This window comes from Cydia amplana, chromosome 9 (genome assembly GCF_948474715.1).
Source record: "Cydia amplana chromosome 9, ilCydAmpl1.1, whole genome shotgun sequence".
NCBI classification, from domain to species: Eukaryota; Metazoa; Arthropoda; class Insecta; order Lepidoptera; family Tortricidae; genus Cydia; species Cydia amplana.
This window is the reverse complement of record NC_086077.1, coordinates 5,835,661-5,856,452: the sequence shown is the minus strand read 5'-3', so window position 1 is coordinate 5,856,452 and position 20,792 is coordinate 5,835,661. Positions and strand designations below refer to the sequence as shown.

Genomic DNA, 20,792 nt, shown 5'->3' with positions numbered 1-20,792 from the left:
GCTTGTAGAGAAAAAGAGACGTACATAGAAAACATTTGCTGTGACAGTTCGGTAATCTGTCAAAAATAGTTTGCGTTTAGTTTATTAATTTTCTTTTGTTCGATCGATGTTCGGCTTTCCTTTGACTCGTTGCATTATAAGATTTTTAAGTTCAAGGCCATTAAAAAACTAATGGCGTGTATCTTTCTTGATAATAATTATATTAGATTACTCCTATGTTTACAATTTGTGCTTTTCCAAAATATTTTGCATCACGTGATCTTATTGAATTTTAATTGGTTGTCGGTGAGCGTGCCCTGCGCGACGCGAGAGGCGCAACGCAATAATAGTTTTCCAAAATGCCGTCGGAATCGAAGCCTTTGTTGACAGCTCAAACAGAAAAACCAAATCATTATAAGTAAGTTCCGTAATAAAATGATAGTTTTTGTGAAGTGAAAGTGCGATAAACGTAGGTTTTAGTGGTGTGCCATTCACTCAGCCCCGTGGTCTATTCTTGCAGATATCTAAAGGAATTCCGAGTGGAGCAGTGTCCGTCTTTCTTACAACACAAATGTACACAACACAGGCCTTTCACATGTTTTCATTGGCATTTCAATAACCAGAGAAGAAGAAGACCCGTTAGAAAAAGAGATGGATCCTTCAATTATAGCGCAGATAACTACTGTACCAAATATAATGAGACATCGGGTATTTGCGAGGATGGGGACGAGTGAGTATTGCTGTCATTGCTTTGTTTTCGACGATCGCCCTGCTTTCGTGGCATCAGATAACTCGTAGCTACGTAAACATGTGAAAAATGCGATTTTAAAATAAATTTACATGACAGTGTAAGTAAAAATGTCGTAAATTGCGATAAAAAACTTGTTTACCAATAGTAAATTATTATGCTACCTGTTTTAGAGTGTGGCCATGCGTTATACTTGTAGGCTGTTGGGGTTACATCCAGTTTTAGCTGGGTTATGCAAGCCCATTGTTCAATATAAAAGCTGTTTTCACTAATCCTTTGACATTTTGGTGTTTTTGCCAATGAAATGAGGTGTTATTTGTACTATACAAGATAAATTTGAGATAAACACTTTGTTTTATTGTTTATTTGCCCTGTAAAAGTACTGTATATGATGTTATGAAAGAGATTATTGACCTTTTCGTTGGTTTTCTTTGCTGTTATTGAGAGGAAATGTGAAAGTTGCTTTGGAGTTAATAATTCCAATTGGATGTAAGAACCTTAATTACAGAGTACATAAAACATGGCAATTAGCCTGTTACTGATGTTTGTTCAAGTGTTAGCAATTAAACAGTCAATGTAGCCTGAACAACAGCTTTATTGATACACCAGACATGTTTTAGTGAATCCTGAAAACTGGGAATGTTAATGATGATTTAAGATGAATTGTAATTTTTGATTCAAACTTTGCATTGCGGCAACTTTTAATGTCAGGTAATTTTGAAGGTTGTAAATACCTTAGTAGATGGTTTAGTAATAAGAAGCACTGAATACTTTGGCAACACTAATATTCTGTTTTTGAAAAACATCTAAATGCATATACAGTGCTATCTCAGTAATCCGGCACTAATGCTGATATGAGAGCAGGATTACTGGAAAATTCCGATTACTGGAAGTTAGAGCAAATCTGCATATTATTTTCATGTGTTTTATAGTATTTTGTAGAAATAAATTTTCCTAAAATACTAAATGCAAACAAAATTCTTTACTGTTGTAGGGGAGCGGGGGGAATTGGAGCCTACTAAGGAAAATTGTTAATAAAAACGACATATGTTTAAATTATAATATATTTCAAGTATGAACATAAACCTTGTTTATTTGAGTATCAGATAATCACGTTATGAACCTGCTAAAGATATGCTTTTTGGAAAAACAAATCAAAATATAAAAAAAGTCATTCACTCTCATTACCCCGCACTTCGGAAAATGAGAGCCTAATAAATTTTCATAAGGGTAATGAGAGCCATAATTTAGAATCTTGCTGGATATGATTTTTACTATAACTAAATCAGCAAAACCTTACTCTGCTAATAAAGATAAATCTTTAGATCCTTTAAATCCTTCAGATCTTTAGAATAGAATAGAATAGAATAGAATAGAATAGAAACATTTTATTGACAAACTGTGTACAGAAGATGACATTTATATAATAAGAACATTGTCCCAACAGTTACCCGACATGGGCATGCAATGTTTACTTACATCTACTTAATACCTATATTTACATACATGCAATTTATGTCTTAAACTAATTAGTTAGGTACTACCTAGAACTAATAGTTAGATTTATGATTTAAAAGCTAGGTGTTATACAATATTATCTCTATTATATTCAAAATATTCCTTAATGTTGTAAAATGCTCTCTGTATTAGCCAACGTTTTAATTTACATCTAAATTGATTGCCCTCTAGACATTTTAGTTCATCGGGGAGATTATTAAATATATCTATTGCATTTATATATGTGCTTTTTTTAAAAATGGAGGTTTTGACTCTAGGACAAACTAAATCATGCTTGTATTGGTTGCGCAAATTACTTTTAATTTCCGACTTCTTAACAAAATATTCGACGTTATTCTTTACAAAACTACATAGTTCGAGAATATAAATTCCAGTTAGCGTAAGAAATTCTTTCTCCTTAAAGTAGGCTCTATGGGATAGCGATTCTTTAATATTAATACGGTAAATGGTTCGTAGACACCTCTTTTGTAGGATAAAAGTAGACTGGATATCTGTAGAATTTCCCCAGTAGATAATTCCATAGGTAAGTAACGGATAGATATTCCCATAATAAGCATTTCTAGTGATTTCTTCTGAGTATGTTTCAGATATTAGATATATTAGATAGATCTGTAGATAAATCCTAGGCTCCCATTACCCGCTTACCTCCATTTTGATAAAAAATTACATAAATATTTTAATCAGCTTTCTATCAGAATCGATTGAATGGCACTTGATAGATGATTAATTTTGTGTATGCAATTAATACAAACTTGTTCAACAATATCATATTTCCATGCTTATCTCGTCGCTGACAATTTGAACTTTTTTATAAGCACAGAACGAAAAACAAACAACCCTCTCCTGCGACTCAATGCTGCACACCAACGAGTCGGCCGCGTTACACGAACATTCCCGAAGGTCGAAGAACACGCCCGAGTGGTCACTCGTGCGCCAATAGGGGTAGTTTTCGGTAAAATACCATCGCTCTCATTACCCGATGGCTCTCATTACCTCCCCGTTCCCCTACCCCAATTATAGTGCCGGATTACTGGGTATACCGGACCATTGAAGTGCCGGGATAAAGGAGATTACTGTAATAAGATATATATTACGCAAACAAAGATGTTTCACAAAGTTGGAATAGGTAGATGTGGAAAGTTGAGCAATGGAAATTCTGAACCTCTGTAGCACCTATCTTCATTATACTTCGTTTTTTTTAGCATTAGAAATTTGGTAAACAATCTTGATGTGTCTTTTAATTGAAAAACACATTTTACTAATAAGTTACGGTAAATATGTAACAATTATGAATCTAATATGATCTTTTATAGTCTTCTGCTTTCATAAGTAATAGTTATTGATTTTTAAAAAGTGTTTTTCAATTAAAAGACATGTCAAAATCGCTTACCTTCTTTCAAGATCTTTTTAATGCTAAAAAAACGAACTATATTGATGGAAATAGTTGGCCAGACTATACTTACTTGCATATGTACTTGCACTGCCCTGTAAATATTTATTTACACCAGATTTATTTTAATAACATTTTATGAAACTGTTTAAAGCACATAATTCAATCTTACCATTCCCACAGATGCCCGTACCTCCACCGCACCGCGGGCGACACCGAGCGCCGCTACCACCTCCGGTACTACAAAACATGCATGTGTGTGCACGACACGGACGCGCGCGGGCTCTGTACCAAGAACGGCGCGCACTGCGCCTTCGCGCACGGCGCGCCGGACCTGCGGCCGCCCGTGCTCGATGTCAGGGAGCTCCAGGCTATGGAGAACCCGGACCAGGCGGATGGGGACGCCGCCGCGCCTAATGCTTTAGATAGGGAAAGGAATTTGATGAATGAAGATCCTAAATGGCAAGGTAATTTGTTCTACCTGGAAGAACAATATTGATACTATTAATCATAACTTTGGTTCTCATCATGATGACTGAATTAAATGAAAAAATTGTATGGAATTATTAATTTTCACCTCAGCAGCTCGAACAAGGGTACTTTGCTACTTAAAAACAGTGAGCAAAATCGCACTTTGCTCACTGAGTGAGACAAAATGAGCAAAATGCGATTTTACTCACTCAGTGAGCAAAATGCGATTTTGCTCACTGTTTTTAAGTAGCAAAGTACCCTTGTTCGAGCTGCTGAGGTGAAAACTTAATTGTTGGTATATCTTAATAAAACATGAGTGAATAGGTAAGTGATGAAGAAGGAATACATTTTTCGGGTTCTCTAATATGTTCTCACTGCTGAGGTGAAAAGTTTTGTGAACTACACGAGATCAAAGTTATTTACATCTCGTGCGCTTTTGAGTCCCTTACTACGCTCAAGATTCTAAATTAGATTCACTCGCTACGCTCGTGAATCTAGTATAGAATCTTTCGCTTGCACGGGACTCTAAATAAGCACTCGAAGAAATATCAAACTTTGATCTCTTGTTGTACAAATAACTATTAAGTATTTAATAAAATAATTTCTTTAAAACCCTTTTACCGCCAAAGATATCAACTAACGCGCGCGGCCACAGTCCAATATCAACCTTCGTGCATTCTGACAAGGTTCACAATGACACGCCGGGTTAAGGTTTAAATTAATTGAAAATGTTAATTTCTTTTTAAATTATAACGTAATAATCATTGTTTCAGATACGAATTACGTGTTATCATCATATAAAACGGAGCCATGTAAAAGACCTCCTAGGTTATGTAGACAAGGGTATGCCTGCCCACAATATCACAATAGTAAGGTAAAGGAAACTAAAATTATTTGAAAGTCAGAAGTATTTAAATAGGTGAACGGTGTACAATGTTTTGCTCTGTATTTCTTATTTATCTTTTCCTCATGAATTTTAATTATTAGCATAATATTATTAATAGATAATTACTGTAATTATTAGAATGACTGAGTCAACAATATCTTTCAATATCAATCCAACACAAGTAAATATACCAAATGTCTCATCAGATCAGACGTTATTTTCAGAAATAGATAACAAATCAAGTGTTCAATTAATTTTGCCAATATTAATTTATATTTAGTTTATAATAACAGAATGCTGTTATGTATTTCCAAATATCCTTATAAAATTATTGCAATGTAAGGTTAAGAGGACACTCCAAAAAACTTGTCAAACCTCCGTGTGCTAGTAATCCTAGAAAACACTTCTTACCGAATCGTAAAGAGCAGAGAGAGAGAGAGTTCAAGAGCTGCTAGTGTATCAAATAAAATAATAATAATAATGTTTCCAGGATAAACGCAGATCACCGCGCAAGTACAAATACCGAAGCACCCCGTGCCCCAACGTGAAGCACGGCGAGGAGTGGGGCGAGCCGAGCAACTGCGAGGCCGGCGAGGCGTGCGGCTACTGCCACACCCGCACCGAGCAACAGTTCCACCCCGAGATATACAAGAGCACCAAGTGCAACGACGTGCAGCAGGCCGGCTACTGCCCGAGGGGACTGTTCTGTGCCTTTGCGCATGTTGAACGTGAGTACAACTCTTGCCCCTCGGCCCTCATCTTAAGCCCCGTCTCCATATCGCGCGGCAAACCATCGAACATTGGCTCGCGCGGCAGCCGCGCGCAATGGATACCGGGCTGCCGCGCGAGCCAACTCGATGCGCCCGGTATCCATTGCGCGCGGCTGCCGCGCGAGCCAATGTTCGATGGTTTGCCGCGCGATATGGAGACGGGGCTTAAGTGCTTTGGACCTTTCAAGGTTGCATTCTAAAGGAAGGTCTGGCTGCTTTTGGTGTGGCAAGAATAGACACTGCCCCTTATTTTTAAGAAAGTGACTGCCATATTAACTTCAAACTTGGAAAGGAATCTTGGCGTTTTCTGTAGATGTTCTATTTCATTGACAAGCTACACATAACTTCCACTAAATTTTGGCACGATTCACCGGGAGCTAGCGTCCAGCTAACAGTGGTGACAACTAGTTATAGTTGAAGCTATTTAACATTTGGCCATATCTTTTCAGTTCAAATTGCGTTACACATTTGACAGAGTTTTTTTTAACAACGTGTTCCTCACCATCTGTAATTTGCAGCGGATGATCTGACAGCGGCTCGTGAACTGTCCGCTCCACTAGAGTGCGGCACCAACCTGGCGGAGCTCCTGTCCTCCGCGCTGCCCGACGCCAAGCCCGACCTGCTGCTGCCCGCGTCGCCGCCCGCGCCCGCGCCGCACACCAACGGCAGCGGCGACTCCGAGTGCGCCAGCACCTCCAGCCAGGGCTCCAGCCAGGGCCGCGTCCGGCCCCAGGACCCCAAGCCGCCCCAACATAACGTCTGGGCTCAGCGGAGCGCGTTTGACGCGACAGTTTTACAGGAAGTCGTCGGGAACGCCCTCGACGATCTGCATCTAGACGATCCGCTGTCGCTGGTCGCCGCTTTGGATAGGGATTTGGCCGACGGGGAATCCATGCTGGCTCCGTCGGCGCCGGTCAATATTCCACGCGGCGCTCATCCTCTGCGCGCCTTCAGCCCGCCCTCCGCGGGCTCCCCGCTGCCGCCCTTCCTCCGCTACGCGCACGACACCGAGCGCCTGTTCAACTCGCACGCTACTTTAAAAACTGGAAGCTACGGTGGGAGCGGCTTCGAGTTCGCGGCCACCTCGCCGAGCGCACCCGGGGAGATATCTCGCCTGAGAGAGGAGGTGGTGGCCTCGCGGGCCGCCGCTCTGCGTTGGGACGAGCGTATAGCGCAGGCGAGGTCCGCTTGCGGCGCCTGGCAGAGGGAGGCCGACGAGGCGGTGCGAGCGGCACAACTCGCGGAGCGACAAAGGGATGAAGCGGTCACGCGAGTTCACAATTTACGTAGGGAGTTGGAGGCCGCCCGCGCCGCCGGCGCCGCCGGGGGCGCCTCGCGCGCTCGGGAGCTCCGCACTCTCCCTCTAGCGACTCTAAAACAACTTCAAGCGGCCGCTAGAGCGGAGTTGGAAGAGATCGAGAAGGTTCTATACCTAGAAACGGCGACCAAATGTATGGCGTGCGAGGAGCGGCCGCGCGCGGTGACGCTGGCGCCGTGCAACCACTACGTGCTGTGCGACAACTGCGCGCGCGCCGCCGACGAGTGCCCCTACTGCCAGACGCCCGTGCAGCGTCATCAGTAGTCAAACTACTTGAATCGCATTGTTCTATCCTGAAGCATGTAAGTCATTTCCATTTAAATACAGACGCCAAACAAGTTACGACGCAAAACAAAACAGAAAGCTTATTTTAAGCTTTATTGTATACGCAATAACAACGGCACGCAATCGTTTTTGATTGACAACTCGAATCAACTTTAGGCGTTGATGTTTGAAGAAAATAAAATGTATCTTTTTTTGTTATAAACGTTAGGCCTACGATACGATTATAAAACAAGTACCAAATAATATTTCAGGTTGTTGGTGTTTACTCGTGTGATATGCATCTAGCAAGATGTCTTTTTAATTTTTTTTATAAAGAAGCTCAAGTATTTTGATAGTTCATTGCGATTCAATTATATTATAAATTTGGGCCGATATTACTATACCATTACATTACGAAAACGTATATTTTCATTTGATACGTCAAATATATTCTTTACACTTGACAACAAATTGATATAGACAAGTCAGTAGCTTTACTGAAAATCAGGTTTTACTACCAATTTTTTTATCTATTAATAAATTATAGTAGCTATAATATGGCAACATAATATCGGTCCCTAGTTGACGGCCGAGCTCTACCCATGAAATTGACTTGGATATTTAAAAAAACATGATTGTCTAAATTATGAGATGCATATTTTGAAATTGATGTAAGTGTATATATGTGGGTAGACCACGGTCGTCGACTGAGTGCTCTCTACTCGTTTAGTCTTTCGAATACACCCGTCGGTGCGACAGATACTTTCCTTGATATTTTTATATATGGGTAGATTGGGGTGTAATGTGTTATATCACTTGATAATAATGATAGAATATTTAATTTTAGTAAAGAGCAAGACTTATTCTAATAAATTTATCGAATGAATTTATAATACATGGACTAGGGTTTCTCAAATTAACTGCCAACGTCATTTCATAGTATATTATGTATCCTCGGAGAGTGGAGTTTCCTTAGTATCTATTACTACTGGTTTCATTCCACTGTCCTCTTCTTAGTAACCACAGATTATGTCAGAATAAGAGGCATCGCACATGATGCGAAGACTTTTTACTGCGATATAGGCCCACTTCAGCCATGATGTTGTATGCGGTGGCGATGCAACAACACCACCTAGAATGGGTGCTTTACCCGTTGTCTCTTAAAAAAGTCGCACGTTTTTAATCTATCGGTTTTCTGAACGCCCGACTGTGTCGCTTGAAAAAGTTGATGTGTTCTAACTGACCTTCCCGAATCATCCGGCAGAACACGTTTCATGGACCTATCCTATTCCCATTCATATAACAATTCTTCAAACATCTTGAGAAAAGTCAAGATATTTTTCAACATATAGACATTATTTAGTGCATGGTTTACACAGTAGAGATTTATAATGTTACAAGATAAAATAATATGCTTTTGATGTTATTTCATTTAGATCATTACTAGTGGAGTTGTTGCTTTTACTGAACATACACATATTATAGGCATTTAAACGAGGTTTTATAGGTCGACGCCTGGCCATGCTTTCACCAAATATCGGACGGTAATGGATTAAATTATAGTGTATTGCAAAATTAAACGTTTGACTATGAAAAATAAAGATATTGGTGGAAGCACGCCCAAGACAACTAGAATTTATATAATAATTGAAGAATATTAAAAGTAGTTTTTAGTTTTATAACGATATTCAAACAACATTTTGCATGTTCATTAGGATATCTAGTAGTTATAAAATCATCAACAATCTGAGAGTTGTTAATTTTTTCTACATTTTTTAAAATCGTATATATATGTAAGTGACTAAAGTGTGACTGCAACTTGCTTCCTGGAGGTTCTCGGCACAATTGTTTGCGCGCTGTCGGGCCAATCTTAGATCGTACACCGGCCAATGGTCGGCGAACCAGCGTTCTAGTAGCGATATTAAAGCGATACCTGTACTACGCATACTTTTAAAATTATTTCAAGTATGGCATGATATTTTGGGGTACATGAATGTTAGAAACTTTAACAAATAACAACGCTAGTTCGGTCGACCGGCTCCCTGCGTCCCGTTGTCTGCACAGGCTGGCTCGGTATTTGTAATTTACCTATTAAGCCTAGTTGGAAATTTTTAATAATTTTCATATATTTATAACCCGATTTTTTTAGGTTTATCCTGAGTTTGGAAATATGTTAGTTTGAATGGTCAACTGCCGAGCCGCCGCAACAGCTTTCTGACGCAAAGGAGGGTACTAGCGAGTTTACTGCCCGGGCCCGGGCCTTTCCCGTGTGCATTCTTTGCAAATATGTAGTAGGTATAGTGTATTTTATGTTAACATTCCTAATTAACTGTTAGAAGTTACAGTTACGTTTTTATTTTTCTATCGGTGTGGGTACGCATTTAGTTTTAATCAATGTGTTTAACAAGTAAATAATAAAAACTGTTAGTCACTGTAGAGTGGCGTTACCCAACTTTGCTGTAGATGTCACTTTATAAGCCTGGTCTCACGAAGTGACGCCATCAACATCAAAGTTGAGAAGTGCCACTTTGTGTATAAGTTACCAGTATTCATTATTTATTTGTCTCTGGTTTTAGTGTTCGATTTCAAATTTCGAGTACCGTCTTTTGGGTCAAACGATTCAGCAGATATAATATATTTGGTTACGAACAGTACAGACATGTACGCTAACGATTTACTACGCTATACTACATTATACAAACGCATTTTTATATAAAAGTTTATTTCGATTTTAGTACATTATAAAATATTTATATATTTTGAAAATCTTGAAAGTTTTGTATCGGTATATTATAACAAATTTAACCTAGGCGTATGGATTAGATGTAAGTAGTGTTTTCAAATTGTAATGGACATTATTTTTAAGTGTGTAGTTGCGAGCCGTCGTGTATCTTAAGCAATATGACCACAGCCGCCTTTACTCAAATATATAACATATATATAAACATATAGTATGTCGACACGGTACATTTTGGTGTGGAGTGTTCAAGTAAAGCGTTGGCGTGATTTTCTATAAATTGGTGTTATAAATGTCAAGGGCCGCATGTGCATATCGGCCGCAGGCGGGCGACGCGCGACAGTAAATACTCAGACAGTCGTTCGTGCGCGGCAGGCCTAAATCGTCACAAATAAATTATTCATTGGTTGAGTCTCAAAATTCGTGTGAAATCACACTGGTGTCGTAATTGTCGGTACAGAATGTCCTGTGTGGCCATAGAATATAGTATTCTAGCTTATTAGCTATTTGTATTTCTAATGATTTAAAAATTTAGATAGTATTAGAGTCACACTTATTTTTATATAGAGTCTTTATCACATGGAGAGAGTACTTTTCATTATCAAAATTTAAATATGGATATGGTACAATTGGTCTAACAGAAATATCCAGTAAATTACAGTATTTGAAGAGATGCTGCGTTTCTGCCGACATGCAAATCACTAAACGCGGTCTATAATTGAATCGATTTGTCATCTCAATTGTAATGGACGTTCCACTAAGAGGGACCTCACACTAGCGTGCTGGGGGTCTATCACGGACTCCATTTTTTGAAATGCCTCCATCTTTGTCACTCGTTTATTGCAAGAGCGGCAGAAGCAGATTTTGCAGTTATAGCCCTTATGGATAGCCTTTTCAGAGAACGGACATATTTTTAGTTCGCAAAACGATAGTTTGATGTAATACAGACCGTTTAGAAAAATGTCGGTAGAACGTAGCGTTATTCTCGAATAATGTGCAATATATTCAAAATTGTTTATTTGTCAATACATAAAGCATCGCCTGTGTGTCGATGCGCGGCGTGGTTGTTGTGTTATCCATTATATTCGTTTGTAAGCTTTATTTTTACGTTCATAGGAGTAAAGAAAATGAATAGAATGACAGTGTCGCGCATAATGAGATCTAGCGCATGATGCATTTTTGCATTATCTCTGGCCATTCGTCGTGCGGCGACGCTTAGAAGAACCTCGCGCATATATTGGTGCAATCCAATTTAACACCACGGTCGTATAAAACTGTCATTCTGCTCAGTTTCGTTACTCCTGTGCTTATATTCCGTTTTTACTGCATTTTGCATTAGTTAACTATTTAGATCCAATTCTTGTTTCAATCTAGCTTGCAAGTATGTCGCGTACGCATAATAACAACCCCCTTTTTATATGTTTTTATTAATATAATATTTTTTTCAATTATTTAATCTTTAGGTAGGTAGCTCCAACAAATTCTTTAAAATTATTATTGTTAAATTAGAAATAGCTAATATTGTAGTAGAAAACAAATTGCGATTCTCACGCTGAAGAAGATCAAATGAATTATGTTTTCATTTTTTTTTATATTTATTATTCTAACTGCGGAACATGCATTCAGGCTTCGTCATAGTATTTTATAATCAAATAATTTTCAAATCCATGTGATACATATGTGTAACAGAGATGTGAAGATTATAATTATTATTACTAGGTAGGTAGGTTTAATAAATTTTCAATTCCATTCAATAAAATAGTGTTTTATTTGTAAAACTCCTCAACATAATCCTCGATTAGCTACATTCTTGGTAATGGTAAAGTTCGTTTTTTTTAGCATTAGAAAGAACTTGCAAGAAGGTAAGCGATCTTGACATGTCTTTTAATTGAAAAACGCTTTTTAAAAATCAAAAACTATTACTTATGAAAGCAGAAGAATATATACATTTTTCAATTAAAAGACACATCAAGATTGTTTACCTTATTTCTAATGCTAAAAAAACGAACTATAGCATAGCGCGGGGCCTTAATTCGATTGTTAATCGAGACACAATTACACATACTTATTTCTGTGATATCAAATATATCGTAACCATTTTGGCCCTCACTAATTCACTATCTATTTGATGCGGACTGTACCTAGATTGTAGAATTAGAAAAACAAACAATAAAACAATGTTGGTTCGGAGTGTGTTCGTGACCTTGTTCCGCGTGATGTACGCCATCTACTTGAGCCGTCCTTACGCGGTGTCAATATTTTGTACTACTTAAGGCCGTGCATCGAAAAATAACAGGATCTTAGAAACGTGGCAGTGGCTAGCCCCGGAAACAAACAGTAGTGATTTTCGGATATATGTTTCTTGACTATATGATAAGACATTCCGTAGTAGTCGAAACACGAATGCTTAAAATTTTCTCGATAGAAAATAAATCCAAACTTACGTGTTCATTTTTCGGTTTTAGCTTCGTGTAACTAGAAAACACATCCATATCCAGCACAATCCACCTTACAGCAAAGGTTTTCATCTCGTGTTAACTTTCAAAGAACTAAATATTAACTTATTATCCTTTACCGATGGATTTATTATCGATTTTTGATTTTATGAATTCAACAGCAAACGCCCATTTTACGCAGTTCGGTTTCTCTTTCTGTCATGCGTCAAAGTCATAAATGCATCCTTTATGCCAGTAATGTTAGATGGCCGTCGTGCCTCAAAGAGGTAAGACCTATGTCACTTCGCGCAGCACTCCAAATTACGTAAAATTTTAATATCCAATAAACGTTGAGTCGTAACTCCATTGAGTAGTAACGGAATCGGAGGTAAACCTATGATGGTGCCTTCTTACAGGCCTATACGTTACGCATGTGTGCGTGTTTGCTTAATAGCTACGTCATGCTACGTCGAAATCTATACTCTTTGTCAGTTACAACGGGTTAGGAAATTTCGACAGATATTGAAATGTATCGGTAGCTGTTTGGTATTTAGCCATCAGAATCTAACCGTAACTTTTTGCTTTATTTTTGTTTGAAAATAAAATATCTATAAGAATATATTTTTTGCTTTTGTTCTATTGTAATGATAAAAATAAATCTAGTATGTTTCATGCTCAAATAATTTAAAATAATTGAATAAATATTAAAAACTAATTGATATTATTCGTTTTAATTATTATATTATTAAGTATGTTTGAATAAAATATTTTATTTCAATAATACGAAAAGTTATTATATTTAAGTACCACTAAAAAAGGTCTCTACTTACAAACACTCACTTGCACGGGCCGGGGTTCGAACCCGTGACCTCCGGTTTGAAAGTCGCACGCCACTACAATTTCACATAAGTAATTTACAATGACATGATACCGTGGAAAAAGTGAATATTACAATGTACTGTGTTACTATCATTTTATAGTTTATTTTGGCTTGACAAGGAGGAATGAGAAAAACGTGCAGAGCGAGAGGATTAAATCTCTCTGTCCCTTTCTTAAAGTAGCCAATCCTAATTATGACATCTGTTTTGATATTAATTCTTTGAACATAATTTGTCGATGTTCTTTTTTATATCATCGAGAAAGATTTTTATTAAAAAAATGTGTTGAATTTATATGTTTTATTTATGTTTTTTTGGCATACATTTCATTACTTTTGACAAATTTTGATTGTGATGACAAACGATTTGATGTGATGTATGAAACGAACCATGTGATCAACGATTTATCTAATAAAACTTCATTTAGTCGAAAAAAATAGTTGTCTACTACCGGGTGGAAAAAAATTATGGGCCCTGGAGGGAAAGTGCCTTAAAACCTTAAGTTTGCTCATTTTACTTAAATGAAACATTATTGTTTTTTAAAGAAACAACTGCATTCAAAGATTTTTGAAGTGAAAACTTCTTTAGCGGCGCTAGGCACTTTATGAGGTGGGGAAAAAATGATAAACTCGAGACAGCGTAAGGCGATCATGTGCCCGAAGGTTTAGATGGCATTTAAATCAATAAAGAAAAACTCAATGACATTACATGAAAAAGGTTATAATCTTGTACGGGCTGAAATACGAGGATCTCACAGTATTATAACTTTATATCACTCAAATATAATTCAATAAAGCTACATTTTGATGAAATCGCTAATAAAAGTGAACTCTAGTACTGGTGAATAAAACTCAAAATATCATGACCAAATATATTTAGACGCGAGGTCTGCAAGGTAACTTTACAATTTCTATTCGAATTTTAAACAATTAACGGTATAAATTTGAATTTCGAATTTTAAACAAGCTCACTGACCAGCAATTTCGGAACCAAAAGTTTTCAATAGAAAGGAGGATGGGTCAATTATACATAGTGCTGCAGACATTTTGGACTAGTCATTGAGTTTTCACTTCTGTCGGCACTCCCGGAATGCAACACGTTGTTTTTTTTTTAAATTCGCTTAGTCGCGCCCGGGAATCGAACCTACTTTTTCCACACTGTATAAAAGAACACAAATGCTTTTCTTCTGGTAACTTAAATGTTCTATCTATCTTGGTGATATGTCAATGCAATCAAATAATCTGAAAAAATAATAATAACCCAATTTATGAATTCCGTTCCTTCAGAAAAATGCGAAATGTACGTACAATTTTTAGGGATATCGTACTTTTCCCAGAGACAAATTTAGTTGGCTAAGACACATTTTCTCTGATTTGGGGTCTGTACTAAAAATCTAACATAATATGATAAGGACTTAATCGTTTTAAGCTCAAGAGTGAGTTTTCCTAAAGCTTTTTCTAAAAATTATGTCTTTATTAACGTTAGGAGTGCACTGCAGCATGTCAAATGTATGCCAAAATGTCAAGGGAGAGAACAATAAATTAAGTTTAAATTCCACTTCCACTCATCAGCAAAGTGATATAAGTATATCAGCAGTTTAAAGTTATTTTAGATTACAAAATTAGCGCATCAAAAAAATCAAAGTGCATAGAAAAAAGTCTCCTGTCATAATAAAATTGATGTCTCTTGGGTCACCAGAAAAGTCACCAGGGAGAACGATGACCCAAATCACATTTAAAAGAAAATGTAAATTTTGTGTACTACCTACGAACATTTTTCAAAAAACTATGTTTTTATAACATATTAGACCCAGGATAGATCTAATACCTCTTTTCCTACCCCGGATAAAATGGTCGGCGACTAAAAAAGTAACTGAAACGTTACGTTATTAGGTTCACGATGCCGCGTTGTACCCTTGCCTTCGTTGCGATATGTTTGGTAAGTCAGGAGACTTAAAAAATGAGCCATGATTTTGGGACATATTAACAAATATTTTTTTGAATATATATTAATTTTAGCGGACTTTAATAATTTACCAGTTAAATTAGATGTAAATACCTTTTTAGTTAATCGTTAATATGATATATTAGTAGCAGTAAAAAACTTTATTGTACAAAAAGACACATAAAACATGAAGAAACACACATCCTTATAATAAACCTGACCCGGGTAATAAAAATACGGCGAATTTGAACTTTTGTTTGTTGTCGTTGTAAAATGTATTAAAAAATAATGTAGGCACCCCTGACAATTGAAATTCAAAATTATCCAGAAAAAGCGGCCAAGTACGAGTCGGACTCGCCCATGAAGGGTTCCGTATTTAGGGGATTTATGACGTATTAAAAAAAACTACTTACTAGATCTTGTTCAAACCAATTTTCGGTGGAAGTTTGCATGGTAATGTACATCATATATTTTTTTTAGTTTTATCATTCTCTTATTTTAGAAGTTACAGGGGGGGGACACACACATTTTACCACTTTGGAAGTGTCTCTCGCGCAAACTATTCAGTTTAGAAAAAAATGATGTTAGAAACCTCAATATCATTTTTGAAGACCTATCCATAGATACCCCACACGTATGGGTTTGATGAAAAAAAATTTTTTGTGTTTCAGTTGTTCTAAGTATGGGAATCCCCCAAAAAAAAAATTTTTTTTTCTATTTTTGTGTGAAAATATAATGCGGTTCACAGAATACATCTACTTACCAAGTTTCAACAGTATAGTTCTTATAGTTTCGGAAAAAAGTGACTATGACATACGGACGGACAGACGGACAGACAGACAGACAGATATGACGAATCTATAAGGGTTCCGTTTTTTGCCATTTGGCTACGGAACCCTAAAAATGAGTGTTTCAAAAAGGCACCCTGTATTCCTTACATACCTAAATAATCTCTTATTCAATAAAACATATAATTACTAAACACTGTGATTTATTTCAAATAAGTGCAAATCGATCGGATAAAAGATATTAATACCTACCTATACAACAATGAATACGAGTACAGTCAGCTGCAATAATATGTTACACACCGAAGGCCGTTTTGCGGTAGATCATGTTAGATCTTATTTGTAGAGCCATAAGAGCGTGTCACATATTTTTCGGGCGGCGAAGAGTAACATATTATTGCAGGTGACTGTACCTATGAAAAATTCGAGGGTTAAAAAGCATTTCAACCAAAGCATTTATAATAATAACGACCATGGACGCCTGCAACCCCAGGGTTATTGTAACCCCATAACAATAAGGTTGAAATTTGCATTTAGTGACCGCAAAGTCAGGTGAGCGTAATCAAGTAAATCTGTTTTCATCATATTTTATCAAAAATAATCTCTTTTCTGTTCTTGTGCTATTTTCTTATTATCAATACTCTTAACTTATATGCTATATACGCTGCTGCTTCTATGATGTTAACATCTTCCAAAATAACAATAAATATGCAGGTTTATGAATTAATTATTTTATTGTTTGCTATTATGAACAAGTAACAACGCCATCTGTTTAAATTTTTTCCGAATTTAAGTTTCTGGCCGACCGCAGCGACCACGTAATAATGGTAGTTAACTTCTGTAACGTTAGATGGTGCTAAAAGGTCACACAAACTTCACGTGCGGCGCGAAGCGTTTCCATGTGTGCGTGTTAGCGGGGAGGGAAGAACTAGCGGGCGTGGTTTACGAAGCGCCAGACGCGGCTGCAGTAGGCCCTTAACGCGCCTTTATACTATTTGTTCACGGATAGGTACGATCTTACAATCAAGTTTGGTATACCTACCTATAATATCAAAGGTATGTAGGTGTATTTTTTTTACTCTGAAAATAAAACGATACACCTTTTTTCAACGCTTTATTAAATAAAAATCTCACAACATTGCATTTATTAAACAAAGAATGCCACAAGGCAAAAAACCAGCACTTATCACCCACACACCCGTTTACCCTTTTACGAGTATACTACACTAGGATGAGTGAGAGACATTATAGTTGTGTTGGTGATAAATGATAGTGTACTTGGTACAGCGATATCGTATTTGTAAAAATGTAGGCTTTCATGAAAAATACTGAAAAGTTCGGGGGGACGGATTGTTAAAACAAATAAAGACGGTCCGGGATAGGAATTAACAAAAAATATAACTTCAACGTTTGGTGGTTCGACTTTACGTTTATTAACCATTTATAAATTTGTTGCATAAATTAGGGTGTCAGGAATTATGCAAAATATAACCCTATCACATTGAAACAAAGTTCAAAATCAGATGGGAAATATATTCCCGCTGCCTTATAAAGTATGTAACAATTTGACCATCAACTTCAAGTTTCATTGGGAAACGTTGGTAAAAGCTAATTGTAGATGGCGTGTCAAGCGCTCGGTCATTCCCAATTAGAGAATTCGACAGTTACATGTATAGTTGAGTGCCCCATTGTGTTCCCGATATGTTAGAAGGTCAATACGGATAAGTGTTACTGCGGGTTAAGTGTAACTGGCCTTCATACCGGGCCAAAATTACACACACATTGATTAGTAACGTGTTTAGTGAGAGTTCTTTCACTTGCCACTAAAGGCAAGTAGCAAATGTAACTAGGAACTCGCAATAAACACTTTATTGACCTAAATTGTCTTTTCCTTCCAACAGATTGGTGGTGAATTTTTTTGTCAGCAAGTCCCTTAAGAGTTTAATTTACAATCGAAGCGTGCATCGATAGTTATTGGGTATACTGTGTTAACAATTATTTGAAGGTTAGTAACCTAACTAAAGCTCCAGAATGGCTTAACTTATATGCTAAAATACTAAAGCCATTTCACAATTTTGTTACTGTTACAAACATACTTTGTGACATAAAGTAGGCACATCCAGTTATAACTTGGAGGATACAACTAAACGGAGTAGCCATTAACAGGCTTTCCCCTCTGTCGAAAATAGGCGGCCAACGGTCATACAGAATGTATGGACTGACGTTTATCTGACATGGCTATTTTTACGTTACGCATACATTTGACGTTCCCCTCCCCCGCAAAAATCGGCAGACTGTTTTGTACAGAAAATTACAGACATGGCGTCTCCGTTTGATTATATCCTCCAAGAGTTATAAAGTAATTTTTATGAGAGTATCACGATTATTTCATAAAACAAACATTGTGTGCTGTCTTAAAACTAATATGAAGACAAGACTTAATTAAGACTAGGTGTAAATTAATGAGCAAAATTGAGTGGGCTAAGGCCATCGTGAGTGAGGGAGACGGGAGAACTTGTCTCTCTCTTACCGTGTCGTGTGAACCAGTCTAGGGTTGAGTTTCTATTACGTGGTCATACAGGTTGTATGATGTAATGATGATGGTTTCGTTAAGGCGACGACACGCTCGTAATTTTTGGGAAACAGTTGCCTCACATTAAAGCAAATACTAGATATTAAAATTGCCTCATAGTTGCTCCCTTCATTAATGGACTAGGTATTTTGTTGTACAACGGGACTTAATCGCGTATGTAAGTCATCAGCATCTTCTAACCGCGCGAGTTTTTCGAAAAACTCGCGCGGTTTAGAAGATGCTGATGTCAACTTTAGCCAGTCTTCTCCGAGACCACGGGGACAACGCCGTCCTCGAAACGTCGGAGGTTAATCTTAAAACTTACATACGCGATTAAGTCCCGTTGTACAATTTATAAATAATGTGTAAAAATCGTGAAAGTTTAAATGAGTGTTAGGTATTTTGTGAAAAGTAGGAGTGCAATAATAATAATATGGTGATGATGATTAGCCCCGTTAGTATTATGCAATGTTTTTACTTAATTGTTACGTAGAACGTTAAAAACCAATCCATTTATAATTATTGACTTGTCGTTAATATTGCTTTCTCGGCAGTATTTAGAATTAGAACGTTGTATCGTCTATCCTCAAAATAAACAACAAATAATACATTATGGCTTAAAATTACCTATGACTCCATTTGTGTATAATAAATAACATAATTATACCTATATATTAATTTCATTCCATACCTATTTGGCTTTAGAATCTAAGAGAGAGCGTTAAGGTTCAATAATTACAATATATTTCTTACAATAGGTAGAGAACTCCTGACTATTTGATCTCGTCGCTCAAACGCCAATCAAATATCTGCTGTAAATCAATAAACGATTTTGATTGGATGTTGACCGACCTTGAATAGATGTCAAACAGGGGTTGTCAACCTGAAAATGTACTTTATACTACAATAAATATAATCCCTAGCCTAATGTAACCTAACTAAAGCTTACTGTCATGGTCACTTAAAATATTGCAACATTTAAACTCTACTCTAGCAAATGCTTTATAATTGATCTGTTCTTTCGGTAATTTTAGGACCCTGCCCGGTTTAACCGGGAACTATTTACAGATATATTAGACCAAAATTCAGGTATTTCTGTCAACTAGTAATAGAAGTTTTTTTTATATGTTACAAATCAAACACTACATAAAAAATATGTTTTTAGTTTGTAATATGGACTGAAGGGTTTATCTACTACTGTTAAACTAAGACAATAAAACCAATTAATTCATTTTGAAAAGAAATATAAATTCGTTTTATCTACATTTCGTTTCAGTTATTCCGTAAAAAAGAATTCATTATAAATACTTTTCCTAAGAAAGGTTATAGTGATTTGGACGTTAAAAAGACATTTTCTTTAAGAGTTATTTTAGAATTATATACGTTTGAGCGTGCCAAGCGTAAACACTTAGCCTAAAGGCATAGGGACACTTCTATCACTACATCTACGGTCAGTGCACACACTCAATAAATAATCGGTCGATGATATTACGAAACTAATTAATAAAAACTAATCCATGGTCTAGCCTAAAAAAAAAAAAGGTAGAGCCTAATCAACACTGGATCAATCAATCCTTAATTATGAAAACCATTATAATTATTAATGATTTCACTTATGTTATTGTTCAGAATTATCATTAGATATAAGCGAATTGCTATAAATAAATTATTTTATTTGTAATCTCCTGAGTACTTTTTCCTTGGATCATCACAAAGAAATCGATTAAAAATTGAGCGTGGACACCAACGTGCGACATCTAGTGGTCAGACTGTGAACTACAAGTGTCTACACTTAAGCGCTCAACTAATTTGTTCGAAGATTTTAAAATTTGAACTTTATTATGTACTTAATAAAGTCAAATATGCAGCAATCGACCGAAATAATTGAACAGCTTAGGTTAGACAGAACTACATACTTACGCCTAAAGATCGGTTTTCCTAGGATAGCGGTGCCGTCATATAGCGGCCGTCTCCATACTAAATAATACGGCTAAATATGGATGTCGTAGTATTTGTATGGAGACGGCCGCTATATGACGGCACCGCTTTCGGAGGAAACCAAAGCTTTACACAAGGCAAAGTGCTACAACTATG

The 20,792-nt window shown here is 36.8% G+C and overlaps 1 protein-coding gene across 1 annotated transcript; it reads left to right on the top strand.

The window, feature by feature from the left end:
• The first annotated feature begins 91 nt into the window (after positions 1–91).
• LOC134650956 (RING finger protein unkempt) lies at positions 92–7,442 on the top strand. Its single transcript, XM_063505912.1, has 6 exons — positions 92–397; positions 500–709; positions 3,819–4,102; positions 4,880–4,980; positions 5,483–5,720; positions 6,281–7,442. The coding sequence occupies exons 1-6, from the start codon at positions 339–341 to the stop codon at positions 7,342–7,344; spliced, it is 1,956 nt and encodes a 651-aa protein (XP_063361982.1). The 5' UTR covers positions 92–338; the 3' UTR covers positions 7,345–7,442.
• Positions 7,443–20,792: the final 13,350 nt, after the last annotated feature.

Excerpts from the sequence above, each read along its gene's own strand:
- LOC134650956 (XM_063505912.1), top strand. The coding sequence starts at position 339 with ATGCCGTCGGAATCGAAGCCTTTGTTGACAGCTCAAACAGAAAAACCA. Across the intron at positions 4,103-4,879 it reads TGAAGATCCTAAATGGCAAG|ATACGAATTACGTGTTATCA; the intron begins GTAATTTGTTCT and ends TCATTGTTTCAG. Across the intron at positions 4,981-5,482 it reads CACAATATCACAATAGTAAG|GATAAACGCAGATCACCGCG; the intron begins GTAAAGGAAACT and ends TAATGTTTCCAG.